The sequence below is a fragment of the Hydra viridissima genome, unplaced genomic scaffold (assembly GCF_058129835.1).
Source record: "Hydra viridissima isolate aposymbiotic clone 2 unplaced genomic scaffold, HvirCarnegie_v1 scaffold_1, whole genome shotgun sequence".
Lineage (NCBI taxonomy): Eukaryota > Metazoa > Cnidaria > Hydrozoa > Anthoathecata > Hydridae > Hydra > Hydra viridissima.
Window position 1 is genome coordinate 18,016,637 of NW_028324300.1, and position 24,271 is coordinate 18,040,907.

A 24,271-nucleotide genomic window follows, 5' to 3' on the forward strand; every position below is an offset into this window, starting at 1 on the left:
CTTGTTAGTGTTATAAATGCTAAATTAATAATTTTGGAAAATTGAATAAAATTGTTTTCACTTTTTTAAATTTATCTTTCTTTTACTTTCTTCCAAATGTGAAACTAAAAAATTTAGTTTTAAAAATCATCCTTGAAACTTCTTCTGAGAAAATTCTCTATTGAATCTTCTTTTTTGGCCTCCTTTACAACCTCTCGTAAATTGGTAGCGTGGATTCGATCTTCTTGAAGGTGTAAAAGTGAATTTCAAGAATAGGTAATCTGATTTACATATTTAGATGATTAATAGCAGAAAAAGATCTTTCACTGGTGGCATATGTTACGTGGTGGGTCCAGCCGTATCCTGTCCGTACGACAAAAAGAAAAAAGTGGTCGAGACAATGTCGTTAGCGAAGGATGGAATTTTAGCGTCAAATAGACGAACCTAGAAAGATTTCTGAATTCTTTTTTCCAAACCAGTTAGTTCCCCCCCCCCTTCCCCCGTACATACACCTTCGTAATTTAAAGCTTTTTTTTGACGTTGCTGCAATTTTTTAACTGTCCATTTGGCAATGGGTGATATACAATTCGTTTTCAATTTTCATTGGTCTATTTTCGTTTCCAGTCTCCCGCAACGAGTTTAAAGCTTGTCTAGACATCGAGCAAAAAGAAAAATTCAAAAATTCTAACCTTTTAAGACTTCCAGCAGTGACATTATATACATTGCTTTGATTCAGCAAAAAAAAAATTCCGAAAGTTTGATATATTTATAAGTCTATTTAAAAAGCATAATCTTTACACTTTTAACATTTAACCGTTTTCATTTTTTTATTTAGCTAACAAATAAATATGACCAAGGGAATTAAGGAACAAAGTAGAACGCTCGAATTTATCAATTTCTTTGAGTGACGGAACAAAGCAAAATTGAAAGGCCATGATTTTTGTTATCATTGGAAACAAGAAATGGAATATTTTGCATTAACCAAATAAATCTCATTGGAACCATCTTTAAGAATTTGTCTCTGGTAAACTGGAAATCAATCAGTTTGTTATACAAAGGTTCGTTAAACGCGACGACGCGCATGATCAACACGTTCATCATCGTGACATTTGTAACAATAACAATGGATACTTTTTTTTTTTTTTGTCCTTTTGATAATTATCTTTTTAATGGTCATTTTTAAAATAATGTGTGGAGGGATAATTAAGTTACAGATAACGATCGAAATAGACGTACACAAGACGGACTCATCAACCTGCCATATAAATAAATGATAAAGCGACAAGAAGGAAAAGTTAAAAACTAGGACCAGAGAAAAGACGTATACACGATGGTTCATCAACCTGGAATATAAATAAATGATGAACAGGTATCGCAACCAAAAATAAACAAAAACTATAAAAGCTCAAAAAAATAGATCTTTAGGGAGATAGAAGGACGGACGGAGAGGAACACGGAGTTTTAAAGAGCAGTTAAAGAAAGTTTTAATAAAGTTTTTAAGGAGAATTTTAGGGAGAAAGAATTTTTGTGTTTGAAGAACTTTTGCATAAACAAAAAAATTTTATAAGTGATCGAAGAAAAAAAAAGAGAAATTTCTGATAAACAGATGAAGTAAAGAATTAAACAAGAGTCAGAAGAAAACTGGTTAAAGAAGAATAAACAGAAGTTTTGGCCGTTTCAAATAAAGAAGAAGAAGAAGACGAAGAAGAAGAAGAAAAAGACGAAGAAGAAGAAGAAGAAGAAGAAGACGAAGAAGAAGAAGAAGAAGACGAAGAAGAAGAAGAAGAAGACGAAGAAGAAGAAGAAGAAGAAGAAGAAGAAGATGAAGAAGAAGAAGAAGAAGACGAAGAAGAAGAAGAAAAAGACGAAGAAGAAGAAGAAGAAGAAGAAGAAGACGAAGAAGAAGAAGAAGAAGAAGACGAAGAAGAAGAAGAAGAAGACGAAGAAGAAGAAGAAGAAGACGAAGAAGAAGAAGACGAAGAAGAAAAAGAAGAGATTCGTTTAAAGAAGAAGAATTATGAAAAAGACCAATTGATAAAAACAGTATTAAACACTTCAAGAAGATTAAGAAAGTTTTGTTTGTAATTTTATTTACGTAATGAATAAAAGAGTACCAACCATTACACAAAAATGAAAAAAGTAAATAGCTTTTAAAATCACAACAGGGACTCAAGACCTAGATTAATGGGACCTGTTGACAAAAAGCTTGCTACTCAAGAATCATGCCACAGTCAACAATAAATAAAACATCACTTCTTTCTACATCACTTTCTTTAACAAAAGGAGATGATCATCAAAAGATGAAATCCAGGATTCAGGAACATGATGAATGAAACGAATGAATGAAAACAGCAATTTATATACTTGAGCAAGTATAATAATTTTTCTTTTACAATAGCGCGTCCCAATAAGTGCACTCCACCAAAACAGCGCAAGCATGTTTATCTCCTAAGGTTGCAACAGTGTTTTGTTAAACAAAGAAACTAAAGTCATGGTGTAAATTCGTTTAAAAAAACAGGTACTTCAAAATTTAGTATTAAACCTTCCAAAAGTACTATGCATCGACACTCTTTGGTCACCAGACTGATAAAAGGAAAAAAACGAACCTTGCAAATCAGTTGTTCATCAGATGTCACAGAATAGGTACTTAACAGGTAGATCGATTTCCTTTTGTTCTCATCACTTCTTGATGGTACCACAAAGACCTAGGAGTTTTAAAGTTTGAATCAGGATCTAATTATGCACTAGGTGAGGTTCATGATACTGGAACGTGCTTTATTGCCACCATTGCTTCTAAAAACGGACATCACGATGATGCTAGATTAAAAATTGAATTTAGACAAAGTCTTTCATGGACAGCGTGCAGAATTCACATGTTTGAAATACTGTCAGCAAAAGAGTTCAATGTTTGTTTCTTCTGAACCAGAAATATTAATCTTCAAGCAATTCCGAGAAAAGTGGCATGAAATGAGTCAAGTACTTGTATTACGACCAGCCCCTTTAATTATGGTTTTAAATGTTGTTAAAGAACAACTTGGGAATAATCATTCGCACGATTAACGAGAGTTTTCTCTCTTATTTAAATAAATTTTTATCTTTAATTAAATAAATTTTTATCTTTAATTAAATAAATGTCAAGCTGCCATCAGGATGTCTGGTACCCTTCGCAGAGCACTTTGGATGGCTAAAGCTATCTACACACTGACGATAGATAGTCTACAATGGGAGCGAAAACAAGTATTATACTATAACACGTGAACTGCAAGGTAATATAAGGTTTAATCGTTTTGTTGTCTTGATCTATATCTCATCGTTGTTTACTAGCAGAAGCACTGCTGATTACATACTGATCCGGAGACTTATGATAACGAGACTATACGAACAGTAGGATTGAAGATTGGGCTGCGACATTCATATTAGGTATTATTATCTTATTAAGACAAAAATATTAGGTTTCGTATTTAGAGTAGTCCTGTTTGAAGTTGTGATGCGCGCTTCGCAAAAATCTTTATTTATTGCGATAAGTTTCCATGGATTTTCGTGTATTTGTTTATTTTTCCTGACCTTAAGGAAATGTGCAGTTAAAGTGAAAACTCTAAAAAGTCTAAATGTAACCCAAAGAGGTTAGAACTAACTCACTTTAAGGGATCTATTATTTAGCTTAAATGATGGATACACTTAATGCAGTAAATGTGGACTTAGAAAGTGAATTTAAAGCTGCAAAGTCTTATCTTCTTAAGTCAAGTCAAATATCCAAAGTTTCATTGTAAGATTGTAAAGTTTTAGATTTAGTTAAATATTTAACGAAACAATAGGCTATTTACTTGGTGTCCATTTATTATGAAATAGTGTTATGCATATATTTAGTTTTTCTTCTGTAAAACAATAAAATTGTGAAATAATGAAGGAATTTTAGACCCTACAAGTTTACAAAATTTTGTGTGTGTGTGTGTGTGTGTGTGTGTGTTATATGATGTGGGTGCGTGTGTTTTACATATGCATACATACATACATACATATATATATACATATATATATATATATATATATATATATATATATATATATATATATATATATATATATATATATATATATATATATATATATATATATATATATATATATACATGTATGTAAAACACATTTTATCCATGCAAAAAATTATGTGCATTAAATAATTTTCAGGTATGATTGTTATTTAACTTTCAGATAAAATAATGATTTTTTTTTTTCAGGTATGATCATTTAGTTGATCTTATTGCTGATATTCTTGAAAGAAAGCCGAAAGTCATATCAAGTAATGTCTGTTTTTTTAAAGTGAACAGTTTTTTTAAAAATGCAATAGATATAGATTGTGTTTTAAAAATTGGAAAAACAAATTTTCAAAGTAAACACCATTTCATGAAACATTCTCAATATCACTACTAAAAGGGTTTTTTTAGTGAATGGACCACCTTTCTTCCAACCTCTTTGATTTCCTGAAGAGTAGCTTTTTAACATTTTTTTCTCAGAGTAAAGGGAATTTTTTCCATGCATTGATTTTCAAAAATAAATGTGGGTTTGTTTCTGTTTTAATGATGAAATTAAAAATATATTTATTTGCTTTCTTTTATGATTATCTTTTAAATTATTTCTTAAACCTTAAGATTGTATCTAAACTTTAAAAAACTGATTTAAAAGGTATTAAAGGAAAATAGTTTATACTAACATCATCTTACTTCAATACCATTTTTAGTCTTCAACAGTTTTTACTTAGTTCAATGCTCTTTCTAGAAGTCCCTCCTTAATGAAAGAAATATTTAACTGAAATTTTGGTCACAGTTATGAATCAACCAGTGGTAAGTGAAATTTATTATTAATAATTGTATTCTAGGGCAATTCCTAGTTGTGACCAATATTTCAGTTTACAGTCTTTTTCAAACTTTGAGCTTATTTCGAATGAAAAAATCATTCAAATATTTTTTTCAAATTCTGACAGTTTCAACTGTTATTTTCTAACATGTTCACTCTGAAAAAGTATTTTAAAAAAGTTTAAAATACTTTTTCTTCCTTGTATGGTTATTTTCTCTTTGATAATAATTTAAAAATATTTTTATAAATACTATGAAAAATGTGACTTCTTAATATCAATATTCAAATGTTATTTCAAATCAGTGTAAAAATTTAAATTTAAATGTAATTTTTATGATCAAGTGCTATTTTAATTCAACTTTTAGCCTTTCAGAACTATTTGTTTATATACAAGATAGTTAGCAGAGTACCTGTGGTGTTTAGCAGAGTACCTGTGGTGTTTCCAAAATACCTAGGAAAACTGTTTACTAAAGTACTTGGAAAAAGTTTTGTAAATATGGTATTAATGCTGGTGCACTTTGTAAAACAGAATGTGCATTGAGGTTTTAATTTTGCTATAACTTTGAACACTTCTAATACACGCACATAAAACTTATAGATTTCTTGGAAGAATGCAGCTGGAATCTAAAAAAGAAAAGGTTTCATTTGAACAATGACTGCATACAAGTAAGAAAATTCGCCATAAGCTTTCAACCTGTTTTATTGTTATGGAGGTTCTTGCCTTATATACATGAATTTTAAATCATTTTTTTGATTTTTTAATTTTAATCAAGAATATTTTAATATTTTTGTGCATTCTTAGTATTAAAAATGTTGAAAAAACTTATTAGTAATTACTGCTTTTAAAAATTAAATATTTAGGATAAACAGAAGGTCTCATCAAAAGTGGCTTTTGCTAATATGCAGAAAGATTTGTTCAATGTAAGTTTGAAAAACTATTTTTTTTATGTTTTTAGTTATTTCAATTTTCTCTTTAAATTTATTTATTTTAGATGCATGTATATTTCTGGTTGTATATTTCTCTGGTTGAATGTATATTTCTCTGGTTGAATGTAAGTAAAATATCTTATTTGTTTTTTTTTCAGTTTCAAGAAAGAAGAGTCAAGAGAAATGAATCTGAAGAAGAGCGTTGTATCCTAACTGATATCATGGAGAGTGCTTATTATTTTGAGCAAGCTGGTATCGGTTTAGGTAGAGAAGAGACATTTCTCATCTTTTTGGCATTAAAACATCTCACAAATACATATCAACTGAAATCTTGCAGATTTTGGGGTGAGTTTTAATGTGATTTTGATAAGTGAATAATCTTAATAAAAGAATGAACATTAAATTTGATTATTTTGACAAAAACTTAACTTTTTTTGTCAATCAAATATTTTTTTTTAGTGTTGCTGATTGTTTTTTTTTACTAAAAAGTTTAACAATTTTTAACTCAGTTCTATTTTATCAATGTCATTGTTTTTTTCTTAAACAATATGCAATTTTATTTTAGGTAAGATATTAGGCATCAATAAAAATTATATTGTTGCAGAAGTAGTATTTTGTGACAGAGAAGACAATATGAAACCCAACAAGGAAGAACCAGAAACTAAAGAGGTTTACAAAAAGTTGTAATTCTATAATGCTAGACATTGTTAAATATACAGGGTGCATCACATAATTTGAAATATTAAAAAAAAATTTTTTTTTGGTTTAGCTTGAAAGTCCTTTGATTGATTCAAACAAAAGTAAGCAAAAAGTAAAAAACTTTTAAAAAAATGAATTAAATACTACAAATATACAATTATCAAAGAAGTTCAATTAAGTTTGTTTCTTTTAAACAGTCTGTGTGATATTTATTCCTTTTGGTTGATTCTCCAGAAAACTCTGGATTGGTCTGTAAAACAAATTATATCACAAATGAATAAATTGCTAAGTTGTTTAGGAAGCTGATACTTATATATCACTTTCCAGGTAATTCAGATAACGCTCACCCATTACCAACCAAACCGCTTACTGACATTCCAGAAGAAGAATATGGCCAAGGTTGCAATTCAAAAGTTTACTTTGTATGCAATGATGGTAATGAATATTTTCGTGAATAATTATTCTTATGGTTTAATAACAATATGCAACAACTATATGCACATAGTGTTTTTGATGATATCATCATCCTCATCATCATCCTCATCATCATCATCCTCATCATCCTCATCATCCTCATCATCATCCTCATCATCATCATCATCATCATCATCATCATCATCATCATCATCATCATCATCATCATCATCATCATCATCATCATCATCATCATCATCATCAATAATTCAATTATATTGTCAGTAAATTCTAGCCTTTATATTTTGAATTTTATGGTAGCTGGTCTAGAATGGCACCGTCTTCCCCCGGTCACACCTAAACAAATAGTTGTAGCTAGGCAAGTGAGGAAGTTATTTACTGGTAATTTAGATGCTGAGGTAAAAGAAATGTTTTTGTACTCTATTTTTTGAAATAAGTAAATTTAAATAGTCCAAGCAAAGCAAATAATTTGAGTTTAAAATATATTTGTTTTTATTACTTTTTATTTAATTTTTTTATATGTATTGGAAAATTTCTTGTTGAGTCTTTTTTTATTGAGGATCTTTGTTAAATTTATTACAAAGTTGTTACCATGACGTCTAATAAAGTTATTTTGGAAAAATTTCATTAAACAAATCCTAAGATGAAATGAAAAGAAAGTTTCAGCCTACAATTTAAAAAAAATTTTATTTTAAATTATCTAGATGATAAATCACAGATAATCAGTTTTTAAGTGTCAAAATATGAGGAATTTTATAAAACATTATGATTGTTTTTTACAATCATTTAAATTTGAAGGGTGGTAAAAAAGTTAAGAGACAAAATTTAAAATTAAATATTTCAAAAACTAAGAAAAGAACAAACGTTTTTTTGCATTTTTTTTAAAAATATTTATCTATTTACAAGTTTTCATTTTTTTAAATAATGAAAAATAAACCTGATCTTTCTTAAACTTGGCTTGACTCCCTTCATTATAGACTGTAATACTCCAAGTCAATATCTTTCAATTTTGTTTTAATTCTTTGACCAACTGATTGGTTGTTTTTGCTTCCCAGCCATTCTTGTAAACTTTTTGTGCTAAACAACCCCAATACTTTTCGATTGGCCTTGCTTATGCAACATTTGTTAGTTTAATATCCTTGGCAAAATAATTCAAGAATTCATCCATCCATGTAATAGTTGCATTTAGTAATGGACACTTGCTAAATTAGGCCTAAATATGTACTAAAGTTTATGATAATGCTTATGAAGAAGAAATGGGAGAAGTCTTTTGATTAAGCATTCTTCAATATATAGTTCAGATTTGATGGAACATGACTTTTAAAGAATAAGTGGAGTTGAATACAGTTCAGATTATATAATATATAGTTCAGATTTGATGGAACATTACATTAAAGATTAAGTGGAGTTGATATAGCTGCATTTAAAATTGCTACCCATACAAGAACTTTTGAAGGGATTTTTTCTTTTTGTGCATATTTGATGTTTTCTGGACACTTATTGATGTTATCAATGTAAAATCCAGCGTTTCTGGGCATTTCCATCCCATTAAATAAGAAATATTTTTCATCGTTGATCACTTTGTCTCCTTTTTTTCCATAAAGATGGTTTACCAACTTTCAACTCAATTTTTTGGCTCTTTAAGCTTGATCATCACTGTATTGTGGAGTTTTGGTGTTTTTATAGTGAGAAATTTGCCTATTCGACCATTGCTACAAAATATCTTGATGGCTTTTTCCAAATTTCTGGCCCAATTTTTGTTGACTCACTCCATATATATTGTTTACCAGTTGCTTGGATTGAGCTCGCTCAGCTGGTTTCCATGAAGATGGTCATCCTGTTTTTTCTTGATCAGTTTGCAACTTATCTAAGACCTTATACAAAGTTGAACATGGATTTCCTTCCTTTTAAAAGTGATTGATGATTTCTAATTTTTTCATTTTTAGGTTTTTTTCAACGATCTTTTTAACTCTTTCTCAAAGATTTTCTCTCCTGGAAAACGTTTTACCTCACTTTTAAAAAATGTTTTTTAGTTAAATTTTAGACACAGTAGATTACAAATGATGTAAAACTAAACAATCTTCATATCGATTTATATGAGAAAAATTAACTTAACTCTTGTCTCTTAACTTTTTTGCCACCTGTTTTTAAGAACCAATTATATAACTATGTACAAAAATGCAGCTGTTCTACTTAATTAATTACAGTATAAGAAACCATTTATCATTCTTCTGAAATTGGTAACCATGAACTTGGCTTTACATAATTTAGCATAATTTAGCTTTACTTGACATTTATAAGATTTTTTTTAACAATCATTAATTTCATGAACTATGTAAAGGCTCCTCTGATTTAACTAAAGGACCTATCTGCTAAAATCTTATTAAAACAAGAATTGTCTTTTTAATTTTAAATTTCTGGGTTAATAGAAGAAAAGCATCTATTTTTATATTATAAGTTGTGAGATAAGAGAGGTTAGTTAAATATAGGTTGTTTGCTACCCACCTTTTCCTGGAAATGAAGCAAACCTTTTACGTGCAACAATTGCCAGGATTTCTGCAAGTACTCATATCAGCCCACAGGGGTATTACATGTTTGAGGAAAATGATGATGATGATGAAAATCGCGGTAAATATATTCATAATTTTATTATTTTTAAGCTGCCTCTAGACACTTATTTACCGTAATTACATATATATATATATATATGTATATATATATATATATATATATATATATATATATATATATATATATATATATATATATATAGTAAAACTTTTACTTAATAAACTTACCTTGAAATGGATGAGTAAATGGGTGAAGTATGTTAGAAATAAAAAATTTAAACTTTTGTCACTTTTTTGAACTTATAAATCAGTTGGTGCTAGTAAGATCAAAATGTACTTTTAGATGGAAGTACGTTCATACAGAATATGGAATTTGAGGGGATTCCTGTCAGTGATTTATGTGATCAATCAAATGCATTTTGGGTGCATCATTGTCCTTTTATCTTGCCACAGGTTTCGTTTTTAGTTGTTTTGTAACATTCTACTTTTTTTTCTTTCTCAATTGTCTTGCTTTCGTTGTTTTTTGGGGTTATTTTTCTAATTTAATACTAGTACTGCAATAGTTTGAATTTTCCTTTTCTTTCTTTCTTTTTTTTTTTAATATTAAAAAAAGACACATTTTTTCGTGTGTTTCAAATAAAGATGTAAACAAATTAACTTTTGTTTTAGGGTCGTACAGTCTGGTATAATCTTAATTCAAATGTTCCATTAAATAAATCAAATGATGAAGATGATGATGACGAAGAATCGTCAGCAGTTGATGAAGTTCCTATTGAAGAAGGACCAGGCCTTCTAACATCACTTTCTGAAGATAAAGGTTAAGTGAATTATTCAAAGATTTAGGTCATTTCTAGTAGAAACAACTTTGATTTTTAAACCCACCATAAGTAACCGGATTTTTCTTCATTTGTAATTGCTTCTCATACAAATGCTCACAACGAATATAAAACTTTAGCAGTAAAAAACGTGAATAGACGCCAGTGCCAGGTTTACAAAATTTCCAAAACTGCCTTAAAACTCGTATGTGTTATAAGGCAGTTTTGAAATTTTGATATTGGTATGTGATGATAATTACCAAGCAAGGTGTGAAGTCCAGGCTGAAGTGGTAAGTTCGATAGGAAATCATTGTCTGTGATAGGCTTGCTTAAATTATTAACAAATAAAATACCAACAGCTTCGAAATGATCATCAACTTACATACTCCACTAAGAAATAGTATTGTCATCCTCAGAAATCAAGAAGCAAAAATAGATCGATCTTAAAGTCAAACAAAAACTTCTCTTTAATAAAAAATCCCATACTCTCTGGGAACAATTCTCACTCAGTGAGATAAAAAAAAATGAGTTAGATGGTGATGGGACAAGACATGGAACAAGGTAGCCAAGCAGGAATTCGGCTGAACGCTCGTGATATTAAAGCGAGGCCGAAATATGCTTTCGGCATCAAGTTTTCCTTATATTTTCGTCATTAAACGAATTAAATTACACAGGTCAACAAAAAAAAAAAAAATTTGCTGGTGTCCAAAATATTTTAATGAATTTGGGGTATTTTTGGGGTGCTGATTCTGAATATGCTATCAGTTTTGCCAGATTGGCTCAAGTTTTTGATATTTTTGGTATCTTATAGCACTTGTTGGTAAATGCGACGCATCATCTCATTAATTTCTTGGGATTAGTACTTGAACTGAGCAGTTCTCAATATAGTTTTTTGTTAATTAGTGTTCTAAAAGTTTGTTCATAGCTTGATTTTTTGCACTAACTTTATGTTGTTGTCTGTTTTCCAGTGAAAAGCATGAACTCATCAAGAAGAAGTTGTCTTAACGATCCAGACTCATTCTGTTACATTTGTGGTGAATATACACTGCAAAAACATAGAAGAAACATAACAGACTTCATAAAAAAAGTGTATTTGGCCTTTTTTGGGGTTATGCTTGGGGACCAAGACAAGTCTTGGGCACCACACATAGTGTGCAAAGCATGTATCGAATTATTACGAAAATGGAGCAAAGGACAAAGAAAAAGCTTCAAATTTGGTGTTCAATGGTGTGGCGAGAGCAAAAAAATCATCATGATGACTGTTATTTCTGTGCAGTGCAAGTGCAAGGATTCAATAAGCATAAGAAACAAAAATGGGAGTATCCTAACATGGAATCTGCAAGAAGGCCTGTCCCTCATGGTGAAGATGTGCCTGTACCTGTGTTTACCATGTTACCTGACCTTCCCCCACCTGATGATGATTAAATGCAGGGTATGGAGCTAAGCATTAGTTCTGGAAGTGAACCAGAATATGAAGGAAGTTTCAGAACACCTACGCAATTTACCCAAGGAGAGCTCAACGATCTAATAAGAGACCTCAACCTCTCAAAAAGTGCATCTGAACTTTTAGCTTCAAGGCCAAGTGAAAAAAATTGTCTGACGCCTGGAACTAAAACTACATCTTACAGGACCAGAGAAGAAGCACTTCTTCAATTTTTCTGTGAAGATGACCTACTTGTATATTGTAAGGATATTCCTGGCCTGATGCTGCAAATGGGTTTACAAGTATATCGTCCTGAAGACTGGAACCTTTTCATAGATAGTTCTAAAAGGAGTTTGAAATGTGTTTTGTTGAACAATGGCAATCAGTGTGCATCTCTTCCAGTAGCTCACTCAACTAAATTTGCAGAACAATACAAAAATGTCAAAATGGTCTTGGAGAAACTGTGCTACCATGAACATTCGTGGCTGATATGTGTTGATTTAAAAATGTTCAATTTTTTACTTGGACAGCAAAGTGGATACAAAAAGTATCCTTGCTTCATCTGCATGTGGGATAGTAGAGCAAAACATCAGCACTGGGAGAAACTGAATTGGCCTCCAAGGGACACCTTGACAGTAGGAGCATCAAACATAGTGAACGAACCTTTGGTGGACAGGGAAAAAATCATTCTACCACCACTTCACATAAAGTTAGGATTAATGAAGCAGTTCGTAAAGGCATTAGACAAAGATGGTAATTGCTTCATGTACATCTGCAGATCTTTCCCTGGTCTTAGTAGCGAAAAATTGAAGGCAGGAATCTTTGATGGTCTTCAAATTCGGAAACTCATTAAAGATTCAAATTTTCCTAAGGAAATGAATGACATTGAAGCTGCTGCATGGTGTAGTTTTGTGTTGGTAGTGAAGAACTTCTTGGGAAATAAAAAGACAGACAATTATGAAGAACTGGTACAAAACATGCTATTGAGATTTAGAAATCTGGGTGTACACATGAGCATTAAATTGCATTATCTTCACAGTCACTTGGACAGATTTCCAGAAAACCTTGGAGATTTTAGCGAAGAACAAGGGGAGAGATTTCATCAGGATATTATGGTGATGGAGGAAAGGTACCAAGGCAGATGGGACATATGATGGCTGATTACTGCTGGAATCTACAGCGTGACTGCCCGAATGGCTCACATAGAAGAAAATCATATAAAAAGCGCTTTTCCAGCAATTAAATGTCTCCTATCTTTCATGGCTTGTTCATTTTTGAAGATTTCTTTCTAAAACTAGTTAAAATAAACTAAAATCAACATTTACTTTGTTAAATTTATTGTATTCATGACAATATCAATAAAGTTAATGCGCGTGTAGCAAATTACGTCTTTTTTTTTACACATTTCACGAAAAATCTCAAAAACTTGAGCCAATCTGGCAAAACTGATGACATATTCAGAATCAGCGCCCCAAAGTTACCCTAAATTCGTTGAAATATCTTTGGCCCCAAAAATGCTGTTGACCTGTGTTATATAAATTGAGGTTATGCTGATCTTTTATGTTGAACATTTGGCGTTAAATTTGCTTTTGTAATTTTATAGTTTCACTGCTAGTGTGATTTGTACATTCAGCATTAAGCCGTTGAATTTATTTTTAAAATATACTGATGCTATTTTACTCCATAAACAAAAAGTATATGACAATTACGGTGCAATAATATTTGGAATGAAGTTGCATTAATAGGTCGAAGAGACTGTGAATAACAGCTTTTTTGTTAACTTGTAGGAGTTGGCATGATGGCTCCCTGGACCGCTACACAATCAAACAATTCAATCAAACAGTTCGCTGTTGCTGTGATGCACTCAAACACGTGGCCTGGTGCTCATTCCTTTGCTATTGATAAGTAAGAAATGTTTATAAGTAAACAGTTTTACGTTGTATTTATCTTTTCAAACCTCAGATCATAAGTCAAGTGCCTATTTGACTTTAACAAATAATCGAGTTTCCTTTATAACCATTAAAGCAAGATTTAATAGGTCTAAAATCAAGAAATTGACTTGATTTTAGGCCTTTCGTACATTTAAAGGGATGCAGTAAGAAATATATTTGTGTGTGTGTTTATCTGCAGTTTCTTATCTTTTTATGTTCTTCACTTTTTAAATCCAGAATTTATGGTAATATATACATCGGTTACGGGTTGAAGTACTGCGAAGGTAATTACAACCCTGCTACTCCTCCGATTGTACAAGATGAATATAGTGTTTCGAACGTCACAGAATGCAATGATCCGACTGTTGAACAAGAAAGATCAGTTCGAGTTTCCACGCAAGAAGCGGCTTCCGAGGAGGAAGACGAGTCAGAAGATTCTGATGCTGATGATTAGTTTGAGTTTATTTAGCAACTTAAAATAAAAAGCCTTCTTTTGAACTAAGAAAAGTTGCTGGCACATTTCGTACGAGGATTTGTTTAAGTGTCAATATCTTTTTATTTGGTGATGGGTGACGTATTTACAGACATAAAGTTTCACAAAAGTGAAAAGGTTATGCTTATGTAAATACGTATCTATTTATTTCTCATAGAGGTTTACTTTGGAATCTCATTCCTCTAATGGAGAGCAATATTCCCGAGCGATTCCAAATGTTTAATTCCAATAAAACGCGTTGTAACAATGTTCAAAAGTAAACCTCTGTAAAATTTATAGAGATACCAGAGCAAATTTTTTAAAATTTAAAAAAATAAATTTTAAATAATCTGGTGTTGTATCCGGCATATTATGATGATAGAATTATAGAAATATTATTTGTTCCTCATTTTAGTGATCATGAAAACCTTTAAAAAAAACACTTAAGTATTCAATTTATTTCTCTCATTTCAGGAGCAGTTCAAATATATTCTTCATGATAACCAATATCTTTAAATATAGTTAAATATAAAATATAGGTTAGAGGTAATGACAATTCACAGCGTGAGCAATCGCACGCTCAAGAGCACGCAAGTTGTTTTCTGTTTTAAAAAACGTGTGCATTTTTTTTTATGCGTGCACATCATCACGCCTTTGGTTGACGAAATTATCCTGGTGACAACAACTTTGTGTATAGACGATCCAGGTAAAATCCATCTTTCAATAGCAGCTCGAAGTGTTTCAACTGTTCTATCAGGTACTTCAACAAAGAACCATCATTCCGGAGTTATAGTCAATTATGGCGAATACCCTGTGACCTTGACGCGATTGTCCACGATTGTATTTCCTGTGATAAAACTTTGATTCGTCTATTTCTGCCACAATTCTTTGTCCTGTAACGTCTGCACCTCCTATTTACATGGATTTTTCCTCGAGCCACTGTTTACAAAGTTCTTTACAAAAATTAGACCAATTAACTATAGCGTGTTTGAAGTCTACTTCTGCCTCGTCTTGTGCGATGTCTTTGTGTAAAATCAATAGCAAATCTGTTCATTATCAGTGCAATTTTGATACATTAAAGTATGACTTTCCGGCGTAAAAGCTATCAGCTCTTATTTTCTTTTTACATCGTAGACAATACCAATGATCTGGAATATTAAAACGAGATGGTTGCGTTCTTATCATTTCACAGTTTAAAAAGAAACAGTTTTTCACTTTACAAATATCAAATTTAAAACTTTTCCTTAAAAAAATAGGAAAATTTTCTGAAGTCCTAAATATGCTAAGTCTTTCATTCAAAAAAATTCCGAAAACAAAAGAACTTTCTCATTACCTTTTAATACAAATAAATGTGTTTTTTACTTTTTTAGTTTACGCTCATAAATTACGACTCGACCAAAATAAATTTTAAACTTTTCTAAACAATGTTAATGCGATTAGAAACCTCAAATATTTTTATTTTAGTAATAATATCACGACGCTATTTTAAGTATACTACCTCCGACAAAAGCATTCTTTTCAAGCGTCGATAAACTTCTCCGGTCACAAATATGTTTTCAAAAAAAACAAAAACATAAACGAATGGGGTAAATCTGTTATGTTTTTAACAGGAATGTGCGGTTTCGGCCGAATTTTTTTTAAACTTTTATCATAATGAACAGAAATTTTACTTTGGAGATATTTTAAGTTTAGTTTTAGAACTTTATAATTTAGTGATCATGATTTTCTCACTGCGAACTCAAATTTGCAATTTTTTCATAACATATTTTTTCTCCCAATAAGAACTCAGTTTTGCAAAACTTTTGCGTTCAATTTATACTCATTCGTCATTCACAAAAAAATCCCTCAAATACGGTTTTAAAAAACCGCTCAAAATATATTTACAGTCTTTCATTTAAAAGTCATTTACAAAAGGAAACTTCGTAACGTCATTTACAATAATACAAGTACTTCCGCGCAGTACAGTTACGTAATAATATTGGTGTTTAATTTTGTAGTCAGTTTTTATTAAAATTTTTCAAGTTTCGGCCTGTTTCGGTTTGGATTTTAGGTTCACTCAAATCTTGGTTACGGTATTACTGAACTGAAATTTTGGTTTCGCTAAATCATGTTTAAAGTAAGACAACCTTTAATTTATTAATTTTGACATATCTTTGCAGAAACATCAAGATAAACTATTACTTAATATAGTTTGCTATAAAAAGTATCAACAAAAATAGGCTGAATATGTAAAAAATAATATTTCTAAATAGATATAAAGAATTAAAACATTGGTATTTTCGACCTGTTCTTTATGGAATCATAACTTCACTTTAACGTCATTATTTTTGGCTTTTAAAAAAAACCATTAAAAACCATTAAAAAGTAACAAAGAATTTCCTTTAAAATAATTTATATTGGTCATTAAAATGACGTTATCGTTATATTTTAAGGGGATAAAATTATGAAAAACAACGCAAATACTTAAGTTCGCCTTTTTCTTTTGGGAAATAAAAGTGTCTTACATATTTTAAAGGCTACTGATAAATGGAGGAAAAAATCAATCAAAGTAAGTATTTCTTTTATTTTAATAAAAATATAATACTTCAGGGTAAGTTTATGCTATTTTCACATCAGCATTAAAAATAAATTCCTTTTGAATCTGAAGCTGAGTTTGTAATAGGAGAATACTGGTCTGAGAAATAATCTGAGATTGGTAAATCCCACACGTTTTTTTTAAATAGCATTTTGATAATTTGTATAAATTTTATAAATCTTTTCTTTAAATAATTCAAGATATTAATCATTAAAATGACGTCACTCGCTATATTTTAATTGGATGCATATATATATATATATATATATATATATATATATTAATAATAAACATCAAATAATACGAATTCTCTAAATACAAATATTAATTTATTATGAGAAATTTTCACTGGATTATGGTTACCAGCATCATCAGCTCGTAAAATTATTTTAAGTTACAAAAACGGTTAAAATTAACTGACGTCAGCAGTTGAATGGCTTCTTTCTTTATCATTCTTACGTAAAAACGTAAAAAATGGTGTCCAAAATTTAGTTTTAACAAATTGCCCATTATCAAGATTAATTCCGCCATTTAGAGGGGAGCATTGGTGTCTCTGTATTTCAAGAGCCTCACGGACCTTCCTATCAAATGTTTTTGTTTCTACTTTAAGGGTTTTAGTTCTCTCCCAATTAATTTCTTCTTGACATGATTCACTATGTTTGGCTATTGCAGATTGATGATGCTTGCCCTCGTTTAAGCTTTTTTAATGTTGTTGGGTTCGAGTTCTAATTTGTAATTTCGTTTCGCCAACGTATTTCTTTAAACAGTTACATTCAATTAAGTTAGTTCCAGGTTGGCTATTGCGTGGTAATTTAGATTTGTTTTTACACGTTAACAGTGATCTTAAATTAGGATTCGATTTAAAAACTACTCTACATCCAACTTTTCTAAATATTTTCCTTAATTTTGGGGACAGTGATGGTATCCACGGTAATGAAACTGTATGAACGGTGTCACACTCGAATTGATATTTGTTTTTATTTATGGACCGTTTTTTTCTAATTTGGTTAGCAATACTTACCAGTTGTTTTTTGTCGTAACCATTTTCGTTGAACATTTGAATTAGAAAAGTTATCTCGTTTTGTAAATGTAAATCACTGCATATGGAGTAAGCTCTGTGGAGGTAACCTTTAAATATTGCGCTTAAAATTTTGGGGTCGTGATTTGAGTGAGGTTTAATTTGAATATTCGTAATGGCTTCTTTTCTGTAAACTTTAAACTCGTAATTACCATTGGTGTTATTAATTACCGTTACATCGAGGAAGTTTAAAGTTTTATTTTTACTTTCTATTTCGATTGTGTATTGTATTGCAGGGTGTTGTTTATTTAAAATAAGTTGGAATTGCTCTGCTTCCTGAATTTTTGAAAATCTAGCATGACTATCATCAACATGTCTTAGATAGGATTTTAAATCAAGAGGAGGGTTTAATGTTTTTGCAATATTAAAAGCATTTTCTTCGTGATATTGTAGAAAAGACTCTGCCAGTATGACCATGAACGAAAGACCAATAGGACCGGAATTCTCCAGCTCATGAATTTTTTCGTTCCACAAGAAATAACATCGATGTAAACAAAGCTCTATCAGCTTTTTAGTTTCCGATATAGTTTAGTAGAAAATTTGTAGGAATCATCTTTATTTAATTGATCTAAAAGAATCAAAGTAGCTTCTTTAAGTGGAATTGATGGATAGAGGTTTACTACATCAAATGAAACTTGAACCTCATTATTTTCTAAATTCCATGAGTTTTTTTTGTTAATAAAGTCAGAGGAGTTTTTTAAACGTGTTACGTTTTTGTTTAAGACAGGTTGTATTGTCTTTACTAAGTAGTTAGATATTCCATAGTTAGGCGTGCCGATTGTTGATACTACTATTCTCATAGGATAGGATTTTTCAGGTTTGTGAGCTTTAATTAGACCATACATGCGAGGTGGGATGGGGTCACTTGGATATATATTATCGTATTCAGTTTTTGAAAATCATTGCTTTTTATTAAGTTGTGAGAGATAGGTTCTGATCTTAGTCGCATAACTATAAGTAGGATCCTCACTCAGAACTTTTGTTGGACCAATCTGTTCGCGAATTTTTTCTAAAGCTTTTCCGTGTTCTATTCTAACAAAAGCATTACCTTTATCAAACGGATATATATCGACAAGTTTGCTTTCTTTAAGTTCTTTAAGAGCTTTTCTTTGTTCTCTTGTTAAATTTTATATTCTTGTTAACTTTCTTGTTAAATAGCCAACCTGGAACTAACTTAATTGAATGTAACTGTTTAAAGAAATACGTTGGCGAAACGAAATTACAAATTAGAACTCGAACCCAACAACATTAAAAAAGCTTAAACGAGGGCAAGCATCATCAATCTGCAATAGCCAAACATAGTGAATCATGTCAAGAAGAAATTAATTGGGAGAGAACTAAAACCCTTAAAGTAGAAACAAAAACATTTGATAGGAAGGTCCGTGAGGCTCTTGAAATACAGAGACACCAATGCTCCCCTCTAAATGGCGGAATTAATCTTGATAATGGGCAATTTGTTAAAACTAAATTTTGGACACCATTTTTTACGTTTTTACGTAAGAATGATAAAGAAAGAAGCCATTCAACTGCTGACGTCAGTTAATTTTAACCGTTTTTGTAACTTAAAATAATTTTACGAGCTGATGATGCTGGTAACCATAATCCAGTGAAAATTTCTCATAATAAATTAATATTTGTATTTAGAGAATTCGTATTATTTGATGTTTATTATTAATATATATATATATATATATATATATATATATATATATATATATATATATATATATATATATATATATATATATATATATGTATATAAATATACTGCTGTGTTATTATTAAGTTACTACACATCAACATACTAAAGTAGCAAACTTTATATTAGATAAAACAAAACTTTGCTGCTATCCCTATGGTAACTAAACATTCAAACTGTTAGTACTGAAATTGTATTAACAATAAACAAAAACATTGTATCAAATTATATAAAACATTGTATATTTTTTCAGTTTTATCAAATATTGAAGTAGTTAGTGATCGAAATACATTCCAAGCTGATACAATTTAGCCAATGCCTAGCCACATTTCAGAAGTTGAAAATATGAAAAATTAAGTTCCAAAATGGATCACAATGAAAAAGCAGCTCAATTCAAAAAATATTTGTTTATCTCTTAACTGATTCAGTAACTTGTCACAATAAAAAGATAAAGCTTTTCATGCATGGACATAATATAATATCATTTGAAAATAATAATAATAATAATAATAATAATAATAATAATAATAATATATATATATATATATATATATATATATATATATATATATATATATATATATATATATATATATATATATATATATATATATATATACATACATATACATATATATTATCATTTTTAAATAATATTAACGGATGTTTTTCTGTAAAACCTAAACTGTTAAATTTTTTTTTTTCTCAAAGTATGAAGCGATTGTCGTACTACTTTTTAACTAATAATAGGATATTTTCTCGAGAACTTTGGTCCATAGGTGGTTAGCAAAGTAACATCAAGTCTAGATATTTTTCGCTTTTAAGGAGTTAGTATACAGTTGTATTCTTTTCGCCTTCCTTTTCTAGAATCTAGTTTTCCACTTTTGAAGAAAATATTCTATTTTTTTAAAACGAATATTTACCCGGAAGCAGAAAAAATGTTCTACCGCTCTGTTCGGTGATATATTCTTTTAAAATATCAGCTAACCGATCAAAAACTGAAAAAAAAAAAAAAAAAGAAAAAAAAAAGAGGGACGGAGAAATATAAGATATATTTAGAAAATTATTACAACTCACGATAAAAATTATTACAACTCACGATAAAAATTATTACAACTCACGATAAAAATTATTACAACTCACGATAAAAATTATTACAACTCACGATAAAAATTATTACAACTCACGATAAAAATTATTACAACTCACGATAAAAATTATTACAACTCACGATAAAAATTATTACAACTCACGATAAAAAGATGGAATTCTTAAAACCGTAATACCTATGCATCAAAAACTTTTTTTTAAAAACTTCAGACAATTTATATTAATCGTAACATTTGTATAGGGTGGAGCACTTTAAAAATCTAAAATACCACTGTTATCAAATAATTATTTTCACACTCATTGAAGTAAAATTCATTTATACCGCCATGTAAGGTTTACATCCTGCACCCAACGTTTTTGCAAGAGAATCAACCAAGTGACCACTGATTCCGAAATCACATAGTTTGATCTCCCCATTATAATTTACAAGTATATTTGATGGTTTTACATCTACATAACAAAATCATCTCTTATTAGAACTTTTAAAAATTCATCATCCAAAACTTTTCACTTCTGCATATCAAATACTAGATTTACCTCGATGTATAACATTTAGATTTACCTCGATGTATAATATTTAGCTTCTTGTGGAGATACTCCAGTGCTGAGACTACCTAAATTAAAAGCTGTAAATTTACAAGCAAGATACAAACATAAATGAAATTTTTAAAATGTTCATTTTATGTTAACTACAATACAAAAGTTAAAATTAACTAAAAAATTTAAATTTCGAAAAAAGTTAAGAAGTAAAGAAACTTTTTATCGAAAAGAACGAAACGGTAAAACAAAACCCAATAAATTCACTCCATAGATTTTAGTATAACCCATGAGGGATTTTTGAGGGCCTCCGAAAAACCTATGCAACAGATAAAGATTGAAGACAACTTTTTGAGAAATTATCACTTCTTAAAATTAAGTTTTTGTGAATAAAGGATAATAAACGGAAACATATTATCGTGTTGATAATAAACGGAAATATATTATCGTGTTGATAAAATACAAACGGATATTTTAGGCATCAATCACCCACCAACATTGCTTACAAAAAATAGTATAGCAATCTGCCTGATGTATATGGGAAAATAAAATGAAGCTTTAGAAATTTATTATCAAGTTGATAAGATACGAACGGATATTTTAGGTATCAATCATCCATCAACGTTGACTACAAAAGATGATATAACAAGCTGTTTGAGTGAAATGGGAAAACATAATGAAGGTTTAGAAATTTATTATCAAGTTGATAAAATTCAAACGGATCATTTCGGTATTATTCATTCATAAACATTAAAATCAAAAATAGAATCATAAACAACATGTTAACTTATAACAAATACACACTTTTTATGACGTGTATAAAAAATTCAAATTAAAATAATTTTTATATATAGCTCTGCTAATTTTATATATAGCTTTGCTAATGTCAGAACATACTTCTTCAAATACCTCCTGTTGTGAGTTTGGTTTATAACTATGTAAGTTTGGCTGAACTTACATCTTCATTATGAAACTCTGTCTCACATTATCCATTCATGATTTTAAAGTGCTGATAATGTGTCTTATATTTAGCTCGTCTTCTTTACATAAAGTTTTTTCATTCGCTTTGTGTGAATACTTTTTAACATTAATGAGGAATAAAACGATATACAGCAAAAGGTATTAATATGTTTTTCTTTAATTATAGTCATAGTTGATACCAACCTTGAAAAAGATGATCAAGACGAAAGGGATCAGATATTACAACTTGCGACTCAAAATGGTGTACACCCTGCCATTGAGGCGTTAGATTTTCTCAACATAGATTTCGCTAAGGAGTTGATAAAAATGCAAAACTTATCAAAGTTTCCTGAGTTAAAAGAAGTACTAGAGAGAGACAATAAAGAATTTTGCAAATACCTTGCAAGAAATATATGCCGCAAAAACTCAAACTTGGTAGAGCTTTTTAATTTAAAAGAAGGATGTGACGATACTCACGGAATATTTAACTGCGCATGTGAGTATCTTAACCTGTTGGGACAAAATTGTGATGGATACTTAGATTACAACGACTATTGAATAAAATAATGGGATAAGATATCTTATGATGTGTAATCTTTTGCAACTCAATTTCTTCGAATATTATCGATTCGACCTGTTACCGATCCCATTAGATGTTGTATTGCAGTATAGTCGATCTTATACAAACAATACCATAGAATAAATGGAACTAATACATCTAATTTTAAACTGAACGCATTCTCAATTTTTTTTGCCATCACCATTTATGATTAAATTATATATAAAAGTATTTTTTATTAAAGGGATTCAAAATGTACTTTTATTAAATTTCCCCAAGCCATTATGAAGATACTATATGTCAAAGTTGCTTTGTAGTCGCTTCAGATAATCACTAAAATGCTGAGTCAGCATTTTTTTAACTGACGATATCTCTGGAACCCATGTGTATTTTTAACTAAATTTTTGCAGTTATTATTTTTTTAATATGGACTGCAAGTGAGGTAAAAATGAAGAAATTCTGAGACGTAAGGGTGTCATGGTCTGGATGATTTCAAATGGAATGACCCTTGATTTTAGGCATTTCGTACATTTAAATGGGATGCAGTAAGAAATATATATTTTTGTGTGTGTTTATCTGTAGTTTCTTATCTTTTTATGTTCTTCACTTTTTAAATCCAGAGTTTATGGTAATATATACATCGGTTACGGGTTGAAGTACTGCGAAGGTTATTACAACCCTGCTACTCCTCCGATTGTACAAGATGAATATAGTGTTTCGAACGTCACAGAATGCAATGATCCGACTGTTGAACAAGAAAGATCAGTTCGAGTTTCCACGCAAGAAGCGGCTTCCGAGGAAGACGAGTCAGAAGATTCTGATGCTGATGATTAGTTTGAGTTTATTTAGCAACTTAAAATAAAAAGCTTTCTTTTAAACTAAGAAATATTGCTGGCATCTTTCGGTACGAGGATTTGTTTAAGTGTCAATATCTTTTTATTTGGTGATGGTTGACGTATTTACAGACATAAAGTTTCACAAAAGTGAAAAAGTTATGCTTATGTAAATACCTATCTATTGTTTTTCATAGAGGTTTATTTTGGAATCTCATTCCTCTAATGGAGAGCTATAGTCCCGAGCAATCCCAAATGTTTAAATCCAATAAAACGCGTTGTAACAATGTTCAAAAGTAAATCTCTGTAAAATTTGTACAGATACCAGAGCAAATTTTTTAAAATTTAAAAAAATAAATTTTAAATAACCTGTTGTTGTATCCGGCATATTATAATGATAGAATTATAGAAATATTATTTGTTCCTCATTTTAGTGATCATGAAAATGTTCTTAAAAAAAACTTAAGTAATTTATTTCTATCATTTCAGGAGCAGTTCAAATATTTTCTTCATGATAACCAATGGCACTCACATTAGCAATTGCTAATACAAATTAATGATGAAATAAAATATCAAGAAATAGAGAAAAAATAAATCCACCAGAAACAAACAGTAAATAAAAACAACACGACAGTAAAACCAAATTACACACAATCATATTTTCAAAGTCGTGTTATGTTCAATTATTTCTGACCTAAAGTAAAATTGGGCATTGGAGTGGAGGAAAACGAATCATTACATTTTGAATAAGTTTCACTCAGAGATGTATTTTGATTATGATTTAAAAGTGGGCTTCAACCCGTCGAAAAAAGTTT

The 24,271-nt window shown here is 30.0% G+C and overlaps 2 protein-coding genes across 6 annotated transcripts; both read left to right on the forward strand.

Moving 5' to 3' along the window:
* The first annotated feature begins 3,519 nt into the window (after positions 1–3,519).
* On the forward strand, positions 3,520–14,155 carry LOC145183326 (radial spoke head protein 4 homolog A-like). Of its 2 annotated transcripts, XM_090097764.1 has the most exons (14): positions 3,520–3,745; positions 4,218–4,279; positions 5,432–5,499; positions 5,695–5,754; positions 5,919–6,105; positions 6,326–6,429; positions 6,530–6,560; positions 6,787–6,894; positions 7,195–7,292; positions 9,384–9,522; positions 9,808–9,917; positions 10,134–10,281; positions 13,490–13,607; positions 13,871–14,155. In XM_090097764.1, the coding sequence occupies exons 1-14, from the start codon at positions 3,645–3,647 to the stop codon at positions 14,085–14,087; spliced, it is 1,551 nt and encodes a 516-aa protein (XP_089953890.1). In that variant the 5' UTR covers positions 3,520–3,644; the 3' UTR covers positions 14,088–14,155. The 2 variants fall into 2 exon arrangements, with proteins under 2 accessions (XP_089953890.1, XP_089953899.1); XM_090097773.1 differs by lacking the exons at positions 7,195–7,292; positions 9,384–9,522.
* Positions 14,156–16,147: 1,992 nt separating this feature from the next.
* On the forward strand, positions 16,148–22,893 carry LOC149893687 (uncharacterized). 4 transcript variants are annotated; one of them, XM_090071290.1, is made up of 3 exons: positions 16,148–16,221; positions 21,709–21,786; positions 22,258–22,887. In XM_090071290.1, exons 2-3 carry the CDS (start codon positions 21,768–21,770, stop codon positions 22,620–22,622), a joined length of 384 nt encoding a protein of 127 aa, XP_089927416.1. In that variant the 5' UTR covers positions 16,148–16,221; positions 21,709–21,767; the 3' UTR covers positions 22,623–22,887. The 4 variants fall into 4 exon arrangements, with proteins under 4 accessions (XP_089927416.1, XP_089927268.1, XP_089927331.1 ...); XM_090071142.1 differs by lacking the exon at positions 16,148–16,221 and adding an exon at positions 16,500–16,653 and having other exon boundaries at positions 22,258–22,888; XM_090071205.1 differs by lacking the exons at positions 16,148–16,221; positions 21,709–21,786 and adding an exon at positions 16,500–16,653 and having other exon boundaries at positions 22,252–22,893.
* The last annotated feature ends 1,378 nt before the right edge of the window (positions 22,894–24,271 follow it).